At 38.4% G+C, this 15,896-nt stretch overlaps 1 protein-coding gene across 1 annotated transcript in view; it reads right to left on the reverse strand.

Moving 5' to 3' along the window:
- The window catches only part of FYB1 (FYN binding protein 1), a 157,545-nt gene extending 143,139 nt beyond the window's left edge, over window positions 1-14,406 (reverse strand). The window contains exon 1 of the mRNA XM_033111072.1: window positions 14,306-14,406. Coding sequence (XP_032966963.1) covers window positions 14,306-14,308 — 3 coding nt within the window. The 5' untranslated portion in view covers window positions 14,309-14,406. The remainder of the gene's footprint in view (window positions 1-14,305) is intronic.
- Between the last annotated feature and the right edge of the window lie 1,490 nt (window positions 14,407-15,896).

Here is a 15,896-nt window from a genome sequence, read left to right on the forward strand (position 1 = left end):
AGCTCTCCCACTGACCTAACCACATGTCAGTGATAGATAGAATGTAAAATAAAAAAAAAAAAAAAATTAAGGATAGCTACACTCAAAAAGAAGAGTTTTTTGTTTCTATATCAGAAACAGAACAGAAACACAAGGCAATGAGTGACACTGGAACAGTGAAGCACTGGCAAGACAGGCTGATGGTTCAGGGTATGGAAGCATTTGTTAGTTCAACTCCTATAAGACAGGATAACCTGAAAACCTGAGCTAGTGTCAGTTCTTGAAACCAAGTGCAGGGACAGATATGCTTTTCCTCATCTTTAGCACCATGAAAGGAGACCAAATGATCAGCTGCTGAGAATTGCCTTGGGATATACCAACATTCCTCAACTGGAGATGATTTTAATAGAGCATGGCTGGGGGTAAGGGGAGCACATTTTGTAATATCTGGAAATGTTTTCTGTTGTCACATTGAGGAGGGGTGGAGGTGCTAGTGTGTAGGGACTAGAGATGCTGCTAAACATCCTACAATGCATAAAAGTGCTGAGATTGAGAAACCTTGGGCTAGACACAGTCCCAGAGCCACAATCTGGGCCAACATGCCCGTTCACTTAATAGTGATTGTGCATTCAATGTACATTACTGTAGGTCTGGATCACACAGCTGTCAATATAGACCTGGTTCTGGAACGGAATCTTCAGGAAGAAGTAGCAGAGATCAGCATAACACTAGAGAAACTGGAAAAAAGGCAGGTAGGAAGGAAAAACCAACCAACAAACCAACCAACCAATCAACCAACGAAACCTTTCAAAATGGGTCTGCAACACAAAATTCCAACATATGAGAAGAAAAACTATTAATAAGAAATAAAAACCCAACAAAATCAACAATTGGAAGATGGGTTTACCTGAAATTAAATTAAAAGAACAATCTGAAAATGACTCTAAAAATTCAGGATTCATCAAGAGACAAATAAATAATATCCATAGGAAAATATAAGAATATTTGAAACAAAAATAGGCAGACATTATGCAAGAAAAGGTGGTTATAAAAAGCAACCAATATAAAAAAAGTTGGAAATAAAAATATAATTATTGAAACAAAAGCTCTATATATGGAATACAATCTAGATTAGACACAGATAGGGTGAACAACTATCCTGATCTGTCCTGGGCTGAGAGGTTTCCAGGCCCTGGGACATTAGTGCTAAAACTGGGAAAGTGCTGGACAAGCAGACAATTGGTGACGGTAGACACAGGTGAAGAAAAATTTAGCAAACTGGAAGATGAAGTTAATAAACTGATTTACAATTAATCACAGAGAGACACAGAGATAAAGAATTTGGAAGAGCAATTAAAATCATGGAGGGTAGATTGAGACTATCTAACTTTTATCTAATAGGAGCTCTAGACAAAATAACTAGGAAGGAAGAAATGGTAGAGTAATAGCTTTTGAAGAAATAATAGCTGAGAATTTTGCAGAATTGAAGAAAGTCATAGACTTTAAATCAGACAACTAGACAACTGTGGGCCAAATCCAGTCTGTTTTTATAAATAAAGTTTTATTGAAACACAGCCACAGTTTTATTGTTTATGATTGTCTATGGCTGCTTTCATGCTACAAAGATAGAGCTGAATAGTTGTAACAGAGACTACAGGGTTTGCAAAGCCTAAAATATTTACAATCTGGCTCTTTACACAAATGATGTAGACTTCTGTTTTAAGTTGATACTCTGAATAGAAAATAGAATAAGTGAAAATTAGTTCACCTCTCTATGAGGAACAGTAAAGCTTTAGAACATAAATACCTTAAAGGAAATGACAGAATTTCATCTACAGGAAATGACAATTAGACTTGACAGCACACTTACATCAGCAACAATAGAAGTCAGAAGCCAATGGAGTGAGTCTGTAAAATGCTGAGGAAAAGTAAGTATCAATTTAGAATATTTATACACAGCTAAACTATCATTCAAGAGTGAAGTCAAAATGAAAGTTTTTAGTCATACGAAGACCAATATACATTGCAGCATATATTACTCTTCTTCCAAATTGGTCCCCATCTCTGTCCTTACCTTGAATGCATGAGGATTATACACGCCTATGCTTCTGTCTTATTTAGCTGAGGCATGACCACATGATTTATTTTGGCCAATTAAATATGAGCGAAAGTGATATACACCTCTTCCAAGCAGAAGTTTTAAGAACTAGAAATAGGTCTGGAGGATTGGATTCAATGGGTATTTATATGTATTTAGGTCCTTGGGAGGATAATAATAGAAATACTAAATAATTGTAGAAATTATTAGATGATAGTGACAGCATATGTACTTGGATAAGAAGAAATATGAATTCAGACCAGAAGAGTCAGATGTAAGAAAAAAATGATACAGATACAGAGAACAAACTGATGGATGCCAAAGGGGAGGGGGTTGGGCAGCTGAGTGATAAAGGTGAAGGGATGGAGAAATACAAATTGGTAGTTATAAATTAGTCACAGGGATGTAAAGTACAGCATAGAGAATATAGTCAATAATGTTACAATAACTATGTATAGTGCCAGGGCTATACATCGCTGGGATCACTGCATAAATTGTATAAATGACCAACCACTATGCTGTACACATGAAACTAATAAAATAATACTGAATGTCAACTGTAACTGAAAAAAAATAATTAAAAAGAAACAACGATAAACATGGAATTTTATGAATATATTGACCAGTATGACAGAGTTGGAAGCCTGGAAACAGAATCATACATACATGGGAAATAGGCGTTCCCAAATATGATGGAAGAGGCATCAGAAAGCAGTTGGAGGAAACAATAGACTAACTTAAATAGTACTAAATTGTTTATCCATGTAAGAATATGTTAGATGTCTACCTCACAACACAAGTAGAAATAAAATCCTGATGATTAAAAACCTAAACATGAAAATTAAATCTTTAAACCATTTAGATGAAAGTTAGGAAAATATTTTTAATAGTTGGGGTCAGGAATAACTTCTTTAAAAGAATATCAAAAACAGGAATATAATAAAAGGCATACGTTTAAATTGGACAGCATTAGGATTTAAAATTTCTATATAAAAAAGAGATACTAAAAATAAAATAAAAAAGAAGCCATAGATTGGAAACATGAAACTCACAACACATATAACTTATACAGGATTAATGCCTAGAATTATATAAGGAATACACTTAAATCAACATGAAAAGGCAATCCATAAAAAAATAGATGAAGCACATAGAAAAATATACAGAAAAGATTAACTGAATGGTCAATACATTTATGAAACCATGTTCCATCTGAGTAGCAATCAGAAAAATTAAAACAACAATGAAGTAAGGTTTTGCTTATAACAACTTTTTAAAACTATCAATAAATCTAACAATACCAAGTTTTAGGGATGATGTAGAGAAATGGCAGCTCTCATATGAGGCTGGTTGGGAGGTGAATTGTGCAATGACTTTGGAGAACAATTTGCTAACATTCAATAGATTTGAGGGTGCCTGTACTCTCTATGCAAAAGAATATTTATTCCTGTACTGTTTAAAATGGAAAATAAGGACAACAAATTGAATGTTGCAAAACAGATGGATAAATTGCAATATAATTACACAACAATTCAATAAATTGAACTAGAGTTGCATGTGTCCAAATGGATATATCTGGAAAACATACCAATGTAAATTTGTAGAGTGAAAAAAGGCAAATGCAGAAATCATAAAAAATAAAACTGGGCAATACAATACTATATGTTATTTTATGGATACAGGCAGATGAAATAAAAATATAAAAATATGTCTGGGAAGACAAGATATCACTTTCAGAGCAGGCAGTCCACGGCTGTTGGAGGGAGGGACATGGAACTGGAAAGGGCAAAAAGAGGGCTTCAAATGTCTTTTTAAAATTATTATTTTGAAAAGATGGCAAATGGCAACATTATGGCAAAAATGATAATATGAGTGAAATCCGGATGGTTAGTGTGTGAGCACTTGTTGTTATTTGATTTAAACATGCCATAATATTTTAAAAAGAGAAGGGTACAAGAAGAAAGAAAAGGCAGATAAAATGCACCTCCAAAAATAAGGGAAGTGATGTTGATGTTACAAAATTGAGAGCTGGAGCTCGACAGCCATTTGCTTCAAGAACAAGGGTGCCACACAGTCAGTGTGTACTACACTGTGCTCTAAGAAGTAGCTCTTATTTCCTCCTACAGGCATTGACGAGCAGGTGAAAGAGATCTCCTAGAATTTGAACGTCTCATCCTTGGCTTAAAACTCGCATGTCATAGCAACAGAAATTTTCTTTTTTTTAACACAATGGGCTAGATCTTACTGCAAAAGGTAAGTGGCGCCTTTTGCAGAAGAAGCGGATAAGAATAAGTCAGAGAGTAGGGGTCGGGTGGGGGAGCCTGTGGAGCTGAATGGATTTCTATTTGGGGATACCAATATATCATTCAGGAATGTGATCCATCCCCTCCAGCTTACATGATAAGGATAAGAATCATAATTCTACTTGAAAGAAGTGGGTTGGAACCCCCGCTCTCACAGGGATCCTTCACCAGATTTCAAACTCTGATTTCCCTGGGACACCAGCTCTCAATTGGGTTTCCATTGCAGCCCCTCAAGTTATTTGCACATCCCCAAATCCATTCCCCTCAGAAACCTTACATTTATTCTATAACTTGGCTGTGTTCAAATTTAAGGCCACAATTTTGAAGGATGAGGGGGAAAGGGTCAATATTCCCAGGCCACAATCAAGGCTGTCTGGTGAGGATGCATGTCACTTCAGAGGTAGCCCTACTCTCAAAATGTAAATCACATAATGGCACTCACTCCTTTGCTGAGGAGCCTTCCATGCCTCCTGGGGTGAACAAAATAAGACTGAATTCCTTGTCATGGTGTTCTAGACTCATCAGTTAGGTGGCTGCTGACTATTTTTTGAAAGCATCTCTTGCCACTCTCCTATTCTCTTGTTCATCCTCTAAGCCATCCTGGACTTCTTGTAGATCCAATTCTGCCCTGCTTCATACCTTTTGCACCTGCCATTGCCTCTGCTAGACATGGTCTTTACTACCACTTTTCCAGTGCCCAGCTCATTCTCATTCTGGTGCAGAAAATCTCAACCCTCACTTGCCCTCACCTCCCACATCAAGGTTTCCATTTAACAGGTCTCATTTGGGAACTTAAGAATGCGGATAATTTATGAGCTGCTCAAGATAGTTTAATATGCAGCCATAGTCGAGAGCCACTGCCTTAACTTAAACCAGAAACCTAACCAGAAACCAGACTCCTATCTAGGAGGACATCTCTTCTACATGCTCTATCTCAGCAACTTAGTCACCTCCTTCCGCGGTCACTACAAGGTATTTACTTCTATGTTTACTTTGGTTAACTTTTGATCTATCACTTCCACAGAACAGTGGTCTCCAGGTGCCTGCACCACCATCATCATTATCATCTGGGAATTCATTAGAAATGTGAATTCTCAGGCCACATCACTGACCCTGTGGGTGATTTAGGTGCATGCTAAAATTTGAGATCTACTGCAGGAAGTGTAAACTGCAGGAAGCCTGGACCCCACCTGTGTGGTTCACCCTGCGTTCTCATCTAGCTGAGCCCCAACATGGAGCAGGAGCTCAATAAACCTTGGTTGAATGAATGAGTCATAGCATATTTCTTTTGTCAGTAGCTCACATGTGAATTGAAAGCTGAATGAAGGGAGCAAAACAAACTAACAAAAACCCCAAAACACGTTTCATTTCTTAAAACCTTCTAAGATTTATTTATAAAAGATTTTTCTCCTCACTAACCATGAACATACATAAATTTGTGTGTTATTAGATATCTGCTCCTCCCTTTCTCCAGAAAATTATACAAATTGAAATGTACTTAAAAATACTTGTCTTGTGTACAGGTATTATTTTATTATTTCCGTTTTGGGACTATGCAGTGAGCTGCTTTGTCTAAGATGGCAGAGTAAGTCAATTTCCATAAAGGCAGATGTTTGAGAGGCAGAATCCTATTACCTATGTCCTTCCACTTCTAAAATGTGGAATTATGTTATAAAGAACATTGGGGAACACCGAGGCCAACTCTGTACCTGAACTGAGAAACTCAAGAGAGAACTGGAAAGACTGGATGAATTCCTTGCCAGCTTTCCTTACCATTGCGTGGCTAAAACCCATCAATCTTGTAGCTATTGTGCTTGGCCTCACAAAATCCCACGCACTTTTGTGCTTTATTTCCACCAGTTTCCACAGTTCCTCTACGTTACCCATACGTTATAGGGAGAAGGCAACAAAACGTGAATTTCCTGATAACCATCTGGGTTATGACATGGTCCCACTTTCCGATTGTTCCGTTTCGGCACTCACCATGAAAGAGGTGGGGTTAGTCACACTTGTAACACAGCAGATGAGCTAGGGGGAGGGGAGACATTCGGTAATTTAATCCTCCTTTCTAAACACTGGGATGGAGAACCACAAAACCAGGAACCCCTCCAGCCTCCCATCCCAATGGCTTCTGCTAGATTTCAATAAAGGGAGCACTCTAAAGATCAGACAATTCATAGCGGCAGTAACAGAAGTAGCTGCAGCAGCTGATTCCCAAATCTAACCAGGATGGTCAGCAGATTGAAGAAAGGCATTTAGTACTCTGAAAGCCAGTCCTGGGCTTTTCTTGGACCACCCTGTTGTCTTCTCTGATACAGCATATTGTGCTCAAATTCCAGCTCCGGTATTTAATAGTTGTGTGACTGTGAGCAAGTGATTTACTATTCCCAAGACTCAGTGTACTCAGCCAGAAAATAGGAACAATAGCAGGTCTCAGCTATGTTAACTGCCATTCTCATTCTCCTCCTGGGTTCACTGAGAATCTGTATGCCTCCTTAGAAAATTATTTATTTGGGACTGGAAGAGAGGAAACCCATACTCATCCAGTGTATGGCTGGTGCCTGCACTGCAATAGGTGCTTTATAATTGCAATCTTGTTTACTATCCTCAAGAACACTGTGGGATAGTTATCATCATCATTGTCATGCAGGAGACCCTGCTCGCTGCGCCATGTGTCATGCAGGGTGTCATGCAGGGTTTGCGGGGTATCCTGCCGACTATGCCAAGTGTCGTGAGGGGTGTCAGGCGGGGTCTCTGGTCCCACTCCCCGCACAAGAACGCAGGACATGGTGAGGCCAACAAGGAACACCCATGGAGCCATAGGTAGGGGAGTCATACTACTATACTCTCACTGGCAGCTGGGTTGGAGACACAGGAACCAGGAACAACACAATTCTCAACCCTCACTCTGCCGCTTGCAGGCTCAGCCACCATCTTCCTGCTAGCCCCCATTCTCTGCTAGCGTAGTCACAGCAGTTATATTAGTGGCCAACAGCTCACTGGTTACAGCTGACGGCCAACTAGCCACAGCTGATGGCCATTTGATCACAGTCGATGGCCATTTACTACCTGAGCCAGCACCTTTCTATGTGAGGCCGAGAGCCTGGAAACTGCTTTTTGGGGCTCTGTCCCCACAATCATCATCATCATTATCATTATCACGTCAACACTGTTAAATAAAGAAACAACCTCAGAACTTAAATAACTTGTTAAGAAAACAAAAACAAAATATACACTAGTAACTAAAGAAGAAGGCAGGAATATAGCCTTTTGACTATTCAATGAAGGTTTTCAAGGAGAAAGATTTTTTTCCCCTTCCTTTAGTATGTTACCTGCCTTTCTGCAGCTTGTCATAGAAATAGCAGAAGCAATATTGGTGGAGAGAGAAATTAAGGGAAATGTACTTCCTTTTTAAGTGTAACTTGACATGCTACAAAGATAAGAATGTATATACCACAATTGCAACTGGGAAATTTATTTATCATGCTACTATATAGTAAGTAAACTTAAAATACATTGTTTAACAAGACAGTATCTTTTGTTAAGTCTTAAATATATGTATTTTTTTCACTCAGCAATTCTTCTAGCAGTTCTGCCAATGAAAAAGAATCAGGCAATCTGAAGTCAAGATGGCACAATAGGAAAATGCTGTGCTTACCTTCTCTCACGACCACATCAAAATTACAACTAAATTACAAAACAACCATCACTGAGAATCACCTAAAATCTTGCTGAACCAAAGCCCTACAATGAAGGACATGCAGAAGAAGCCACCTCGAGATTGGTAGAGGGGCAGAGACGCGGAACAGGCTGATGCCACACCTGTGTGTTACGGTTAAAAACTGGGAGGGATACCTCCGCTGTGGAGGTCCCCCTGAAGGAACAAGGGGTCCCAGCCCCTACCTAGCCTAGGGTTCCAGTGCAGGGGAGAGAAGTCCTCACAATTTCTGGCTATGAAAAGCAGCGGAAATTGTGGCTGAGTAAAACAGAGGGCGGCTGGAGTCCCAGACGCTCCTCTTAAAGTCATTGTGCAGCGACTTACCGACAGAATCACTGGCTCTGAGCTCCAGCACTGGGACAACAGCTGGAGAGGTGGCAGGAATATATGGTGGGGAACCGAGCTGTCTGGCTTCAGGATGGGAGTTGAAAGGGCAGCTTTCTCCTGGACGGAGGAGCTAGCGGAAGCCATTGTTTCTTTGTTGAGCCCTCCCCCATCCCTGCGTGCAGACACAGGTGGCTGCAATATCTGAGTCTGCATCAAGCTGGCTAATGCCCTGATGATTTGCAACCCCGCCCCACCCAACTTTTGGGCACATCCACACTGCTTCCAGTGGCTTTTTTGGTACAAACTGCCTGCCTTGGCTCATGCTGTAGACTTTCCTAGGGTCTCTCAAAGGTTTGCAGAACCCAGACAAACAGTATCTGGCTTGAGCATGTCCTGTACCTCTGGCTGAGCAGCCCTAAGCCTGGCATTAGTGACTACTGGTTCATGGCTTGGCCTCTCAAGGCACTTCCAAGCACGGCATGGTAGTGGTCATCTGTGGATTTCTTTGTGTCTCCTGCCAGGTGGCCTGGAGTGGGGCACTGGCTGCGGCTGAACTTGAGCTATAGTGGATCCCCTCCAGGGTGGTCCTGGGGCTGGCGCCCCCAGTGGCCACCTTCAAAATGAGCTGGAGCATCACCCAGCCACCCCCAAGAACAACACATGCAAGGGGCAGGCACAAGAGCCCTGCTGAGGCAGATCCTGCTCCATAGGGTCAGCCCCTGCACAACAACTCTTCCATAGTAGTCACAGCCAGTCCTTATAGCCTATGAAGGTCATTCTCTCTCAATGACGTGCAAATGGCAACAAAGGCTCAACAAGATGAGAACACACACAACCCACAGAAAAAACACACCTAGAGTACATGGCTCATGTGACCAGGAAGACTGCATCACCGAGCATCACAGCACATCTAGTACATAAGGCCACTCTACTAAGACCAGAAGACATAGTAGCTCTACTTAGTACATAGAAACAAACACAGGGAGGCAGCCAAAATGGGGAGACAAGGGAACATCTCCCAAATAAAAGAATAAAACAAAGCTCCAGAAAAAGAACTACACAAAATGGAGGCAATTAATCACCAGATGCAGAGTTTGAAACACTGGTTATACAAAGTATATAAAGTGTATATAAAAGTATAAAGTATATATAAAAAATATAGTGAATGTATACATTTAAAAAATGTATTACAGTAGAAGACATATTGCCATTAATCCCTCTTAAAATACTCTCCCTCACTTAGAACACATTTATCCCATCGTTCTTGCCACTTTCTGAAGCAATTCTGGAAGTCCTCTTTCATGAGTGTCTTTACTTCATCCTCCATCATGACAACACTTTGTGTCACACATTGCTCTGGTATGGCAATTTCTGTCAAATAAAAACATTATGGTGTGACCTCATCCACCTTATTTATTGGATCTGGCACCGTGCAACTTCTGGCTCTTCCCCAAAGTCAAAATGACCATGAAAAGAAAACATTTTCAATCGATTCAGGACATTGATGCAGTCACGACAGAAGTCACATGGTGCCAGATCCAGTGAATAAGGTGGATGAGGTCACACCGTAATGTTTTTGACATACATAATGTTTTTGACATTTGAAATTGACATACCATAAGCGATGTGTGACATGGAGTGTTGTCATGATGCAGGATGAAGTAAAGACATTCACGAAGGAGGATTTCCAGAACTTTTTCAGAAAGTGGCAAGAATGACGGAATAAGTGTGTTTGAAGTGAGGGGCAATATTTTGAGAGGGATTAATGGCAATGTGTCTTTTACTGTAATAATTTTTTAAAACTTAAACATTCACTATATTTGTTGATGCACCTCATTAGGATGCTGAATGAACTCAGTGAGAACTTCAACAAAGAGATAGAAAACATAAAAATGGAGGTAGAAAACATAAAAAAGAACCAGTCAGAAATAAAGAATACAATAATGGAAATGGAGAATACATTACAGGAATCAACAGTAGATTAGATGAAGCAGAGGATCAAATCAGTGATTTAGAAAAATAAGGTAGTAGAACATACCCAATCAGAATAGTAAAAGGAAATAAGAATTCAAAAAAATTGAAGAGAGTTTAAGGGGCCTCTGGAACAACATCAAGCTTACCAACATTCACTTTATAGGGGTACCAGAAGGAGAAAAGAGAGAGCAAGGAATCAAAAACCAATCTGAAGAAATAATGACCAAAAATTTCCCTAACCTGATGAAGGAAATAGATATACAACACCAGAAGCACAGAGAGTCCCAAATAAGATGAACCCAAAGAGGCCAACACTAAGACACATCATAATTACAATGCCAAAGGTTAAAGACAAAGATAAAATCTTAAAAGCAACAAAAGAAAAGCAATTAGTTAACTACAAGGGAGCTCCCATAAGACTATCAACTGATTTCTCAACAGAAACTTTGCAGGCCAGAAGTATTGGCAGGAAATATTCAAAGTGATGAAAAGCAAGGACTTACAACTAGATTACCCAGCAAAGCTGTCATTTAGAATTGAAGGATAGATAAAGAGTTTCCCAAACACGAAAAAGCTAAAGGAGTTCATCACCACCAAACCAGTATTATAAGGAATCTTAGAGAGACTTTTTTAAGATGAAAAAAATATATATGGATAATAAAATGGCAATAACTACATATCTATCAGCAATTGCTTTCAATGTCTATAGATTACATCCTCCAATCAAAAGGTGGGGGAGCTGAATAGATAAGAAAACAAGACCCTTACATATGCTGCCTACAAGAGACTCACTTCAGATGGAAAGATACACACAGATGGGAACTAAAAGGATGAAAAAAGATACTTCATGAAAATGGAGACAAAGAAACAAACAAACAAACAAAAGCTGGGGTAGCAATACTTATACCAGACAATACACACTTTAAAACAAAGCCTATAACAAGAGACAAAGAAGGACCTAGTAATCCCACTTCTGGGTATTTATCTGAACAAACCCAAAATGCTACTTCCAGGTGACGTGCTCATCCATATGTTCATTGCAGCGTTATTTACAATAGCCAAGATATGAAGGAAACCTGGGTGTCCCTGAATGAATGAATGAATGAATAAAGAAGAGGTGGTACATATATACAATGGAATATTACTCAGCTGTAAAAAAGGAATGAAATCTTGCCATCTGCGATAACATGGATGGACTTAGAAGGTATTGTGCTGACTGTAGTAAGTCAGACAGCAAAAGACAAATGTCATATGATTTTACTTACAAGTGGAATCTGAAGAACAAAATAAATAAACAAAACAGAAACAAATTCATAGATATAGAGAACATTTTATTGGTTGCCAGATGGAAGGGGGCTTAGGGATAGGTGAAAAGGGGAAAGGATTAAGAAGTACAAATTGGTTGTTACACAGTAGTCATAGGGGTGTAGGGTATAGCGTAAGGAATATAATAAATAATATCATAATAACTATGTATGGTGTCAGATGGGTACTAGATCAGTCGGGGTGATAGATATGAGAGGGGTTAGGGGCAGGGTGAAAAAGTTGAAGAGATTAAGAAATACAAATTAGTAGTTACAAAATAGTCATGGGGATGTAAACTACAGGGAATATAATCAATAATATGGTAATAACTATAGGGACAGGTAGGTACTAGACAGGGGGATCACTTCCTAAATTATATAAATATCTAACCACTATGCTGTACACTTGAAACTAATATAAAATAATATTGGGTGTCAACTCTAATTGAAAAATTAAAAAAAAGGGAGGGAAGATAAAGAAGAATGAGGTTCAAAGTTCCAGATGTAAAACAAATAAGTCTTGGGGATGTAATATACAGAATAGGAAATATAGTCAATAATATTGTGTTAGTGTGGTACAATGTCAGATCGTTCCTGGACTAATGGTGATCACTTCTTTAGCATAGGGAATATAACCAATAATGTGGTAATAACTGCATAGTTCACTAATATAATATTGTATGTTAGCTATATTTTAATAAAAATCTTTTAAAAAGGCAGAAAAAAAGAAAAATAATCAGACAATGTATATAAAAAATGATTGTGACATTCTTGTCTGTATTACCATGAAGGAGGAAAAATAAAATAAGAAGCCAAAATGTCCACATATATTGAAACAATTAAAATAAATTATGGAATACTACACTGCAATTAAAAATCATTTATCATTAGAAATAATATATAACTCAGATATTTTTCAAAATATTTAAATAAAAAATCAGATAAGAAAATGGTTTATAAAGTATAGAAAATTATATTTGTAAAATATATTTTAAAGTGCCGAAATTCTAGAACTGGTACTAACTGAACAATGATTGTCCCCTAGGTGATAGAAAATTTGTATTGTTTTATTTCTACATATCTATATTTCTAAGAAATTTTCTTTAATAATGTGTTCTTTTTATAATAAGAAAGTGACAATCTCTTAAGAAAGCGATTATGTATTATGTTATACATAAGAAAGTGCTTATGTATTACAGCAAACATACACTATCCAGTTAAACTTTTTTTCTACCTGCTATTATCATCTTGTTTGCCCCAAGAAAATCCAAATAACTCTTTTAATCCACAAAGACCTTGTTTATTATTGAAGAGGGTATCAGTAATTAAGGTCAAGCTATTTTCTAAGAATCCTGGGCCTAAAGACCCAGTTTGGAAATAATAGAGACTTGTAAGCCCCACCTTGATAAGTGACTGCCTTCCTCTTACAGGTATGGCTAGGGAGGGTCATGTGCTACGATTTTCTTCACCACTATGCATTCTTCTCCCCTATGACTCTGAAACTCTGACCCCGTCTCTCTTCCTTCTCCTCACTCTCTCTTCTATGGCAAGGTGACACTCTCTCACCTCTACACTTCCCCAATCTGGCTCAAGAGCTTCCAGCCTACAAACACAACCCATGAATGCTTTGTCCTCTCTATTCCAATGCCTGCAGTGCAATCCCTCCCCCTGAGTAGGAGTCATGGTCTCAGTTCACATCTTCTCATTGGGAGCTGCCAAAGGAAGTGATCCTCTCCATAATGAGAGAAGGAATAACCAATCTCCAGGTTTCTGGGGGCTGGGGAAGGGTGTGTGTGGGATGGACAGTTGGCTCTCTTCTAGACTGGGAGCATAAGTATACCACATGTATTAAGAACACAGCCAATTTTTACAGAGAAGTAATAAGAAACTATGTAGCAGAATATTAATGCTGTAGCTCAGCTACATTACAGGTTAAGCTCGTTTTTATGGTACAGCTGGGAACCCAGGCACAACTTTAAGTATGCTCTAAATAATGGCTTTTAATTAACTTCGGGAACGAAAACCTGTCCCTATGGTTTGAACTATTTGGGCTTTGTTTGCTTCTCTTAATTAAAATAATAAAACGTATTTTTTAAACAAAAGAGCTCCCTTTTTAAAAAATCTACTGTGTGGTCAAAATGGCACTCATCATCACAATATTACCGGATGCATATCATTGGAGCTCTCCTCTAGGATCCAAAGTGTTCATAATAGGAAATTTCAATACGTTGCTCCCTATGGCACCCAGCTATCTTAAGAGGCAAAGGCAAGAAAGTACAAGTTTTCTTTCTGTAGGGCATATTGCCAGAAGAAGACCTTAAAATGGAGGCATTCTTTAGTTTAACCAGAATCTCTCTTATTCACTATTTCTTCCTCTATTTTAAAGGCTAGAATCAGAAAAAGGAACTCCTGAAGCCACAGTCTCTCAACTGGTATAATAAAAACCCAGCAGCTTTAATAGCAAATGGAACAACAATGGGGCAGGCAAAAATTCCCAAGGCTTGAAGACCTGGCTGTAAAGCACCCCCACCCCTCTGCTCCATGGAGAGAAGATTAGATATTTTCCAGGAGACCAGGGAGAGCCATAAAATCGATCACTTACCATTTTTATTGAAAAGAGTTGATGTGCTTGGCACAGAGCGACCCCGAAGATGCTGTAACTTGGACAGTGAATGTGCAAGTTAACTTTGCAGAGTGTACTTCCTTTTTTGAGCTGTGTGGTCTGTCCAGCTTTTCACACATTGATATGTAAGGTTTATTTGCATGTTATTTATCTTAGCCCTCAGAACATTTGTATAACTGGCCAGGTTTATTGAGTTATTACACTTTAATAATATGAGAAAAGCTACAGGTGAAGTTTTGAAGTCGGAAAGTTGACACAAGATTTTTTTAATGTGTCTGAATATTAAATTCTGTGTACATTATTAGCCTGTTTTTTATATAAAGTCTGTATTTGTGGATCTATTATCTATCTATCTATCATCACCTATCTATCATCTATCTATCTATGTCTACCATCTACCTGTCATCTAGCTATGAATGAAGGGCCCACTCCAAAATGTTAACAGTGATTGACTTGGGTGGAAGTATTATTAAACCTAATTCTTGTTTTGTGCTTTGCTGAGTTTTTGACTTTTCTATTTTGAGTATATAGTGCTTCTTAAAAACAACTATAATCTTAAAAGAACCAAAGGATCATGATTATTTTAATCACCAATTCCAAATATATTTAAACCAATCTAGCCAATATTTAAAAGATGGAAATAATCACAAGCTTATCATAGATGACATTCATTTCATTAAAAATATAAAGTACTTTCAATCTAGGTTCGTGTGTTAATTTTTTAGCACTTTTTGTTAGCCTCAATCCCTCATACTGTTAATCTAGATATTCTTGAGCTAAGGCCATGGCATTTGATCCTGAGTAGTCAGATTTCCCACGAATCAACTGTACCTATCTAAATGTGTTCTGGTACATGGATTTATCTCCTTTATTTTGATATATTGTCTGATACTAGAGTAATTTCAAGGGCAGAAGATCATCTTTGTTTCCTATTGCAAAGGAATGTCAACTGATTCCTTAACTTGGGGTTGCAAATTTTTAGATCTTCTTGTAAATACTACCAAATTTATCTAGTAGAGGGGCACCTAATTTCTTCATTTGATAATTGGCTAATACTACTTACTACCATGACAATACAAAATCCTTTATTAAAAAAGATGTTCCTTATTATGTATTCCTTCAAGTGAAAATGTTTTTGAAAATCAAGGTGTAGCAAGACATATGGATAGAATCATTGCCAGGACGAGGCAAGAAGGCAGGGCAAGGGCAAGTTTCAGGGATAGAAAAGATCCTGACACTGCCCTGAGACTTGTAGATATTTGAAAGCAGTTTGGGGCTTGAGGAGTAGTCAGGAACTGGGAGGGTGGTCAGTCACTTGAAATTGCACAGTCTTTGGCACATAACACATGTACAATGAATGAGTGAGGGAGAAAGTTCAAGGCAAGACAGCTCTGGGAACCAGGCATGCTAGTAGATGTAAAACATTGCCAGAAGAAGACCTTAAAATGGAGGTATTCTTTAGTTTAACCAGAATGTCTCTTATTCACTATTGGCTGGAATAGAGATGATCACAATGAAAGTACATCTTAGGGTCTATAGCTGGGGCTGTCAACCTGGCTCTGCAAGAACA

Source organism: Rhinolophus ferrumequinum, chromosome 7 (assembly GCF_004115265.2).
Source record: "Rhinolophus ferrumequinum isolate MPI-CBG mRhiFer1 chromosome 7, mRhiFer1_v1.p, whole genome shotgun sequence".
Classification (NCBI taxonomy): domain Eukaryota; kingdom Metazoa; phylum Chordata; class Mammalia; order Chiroptera; family Rhinolophidae; genus Rhinolophus; species Rhinolophus ferrumequinum.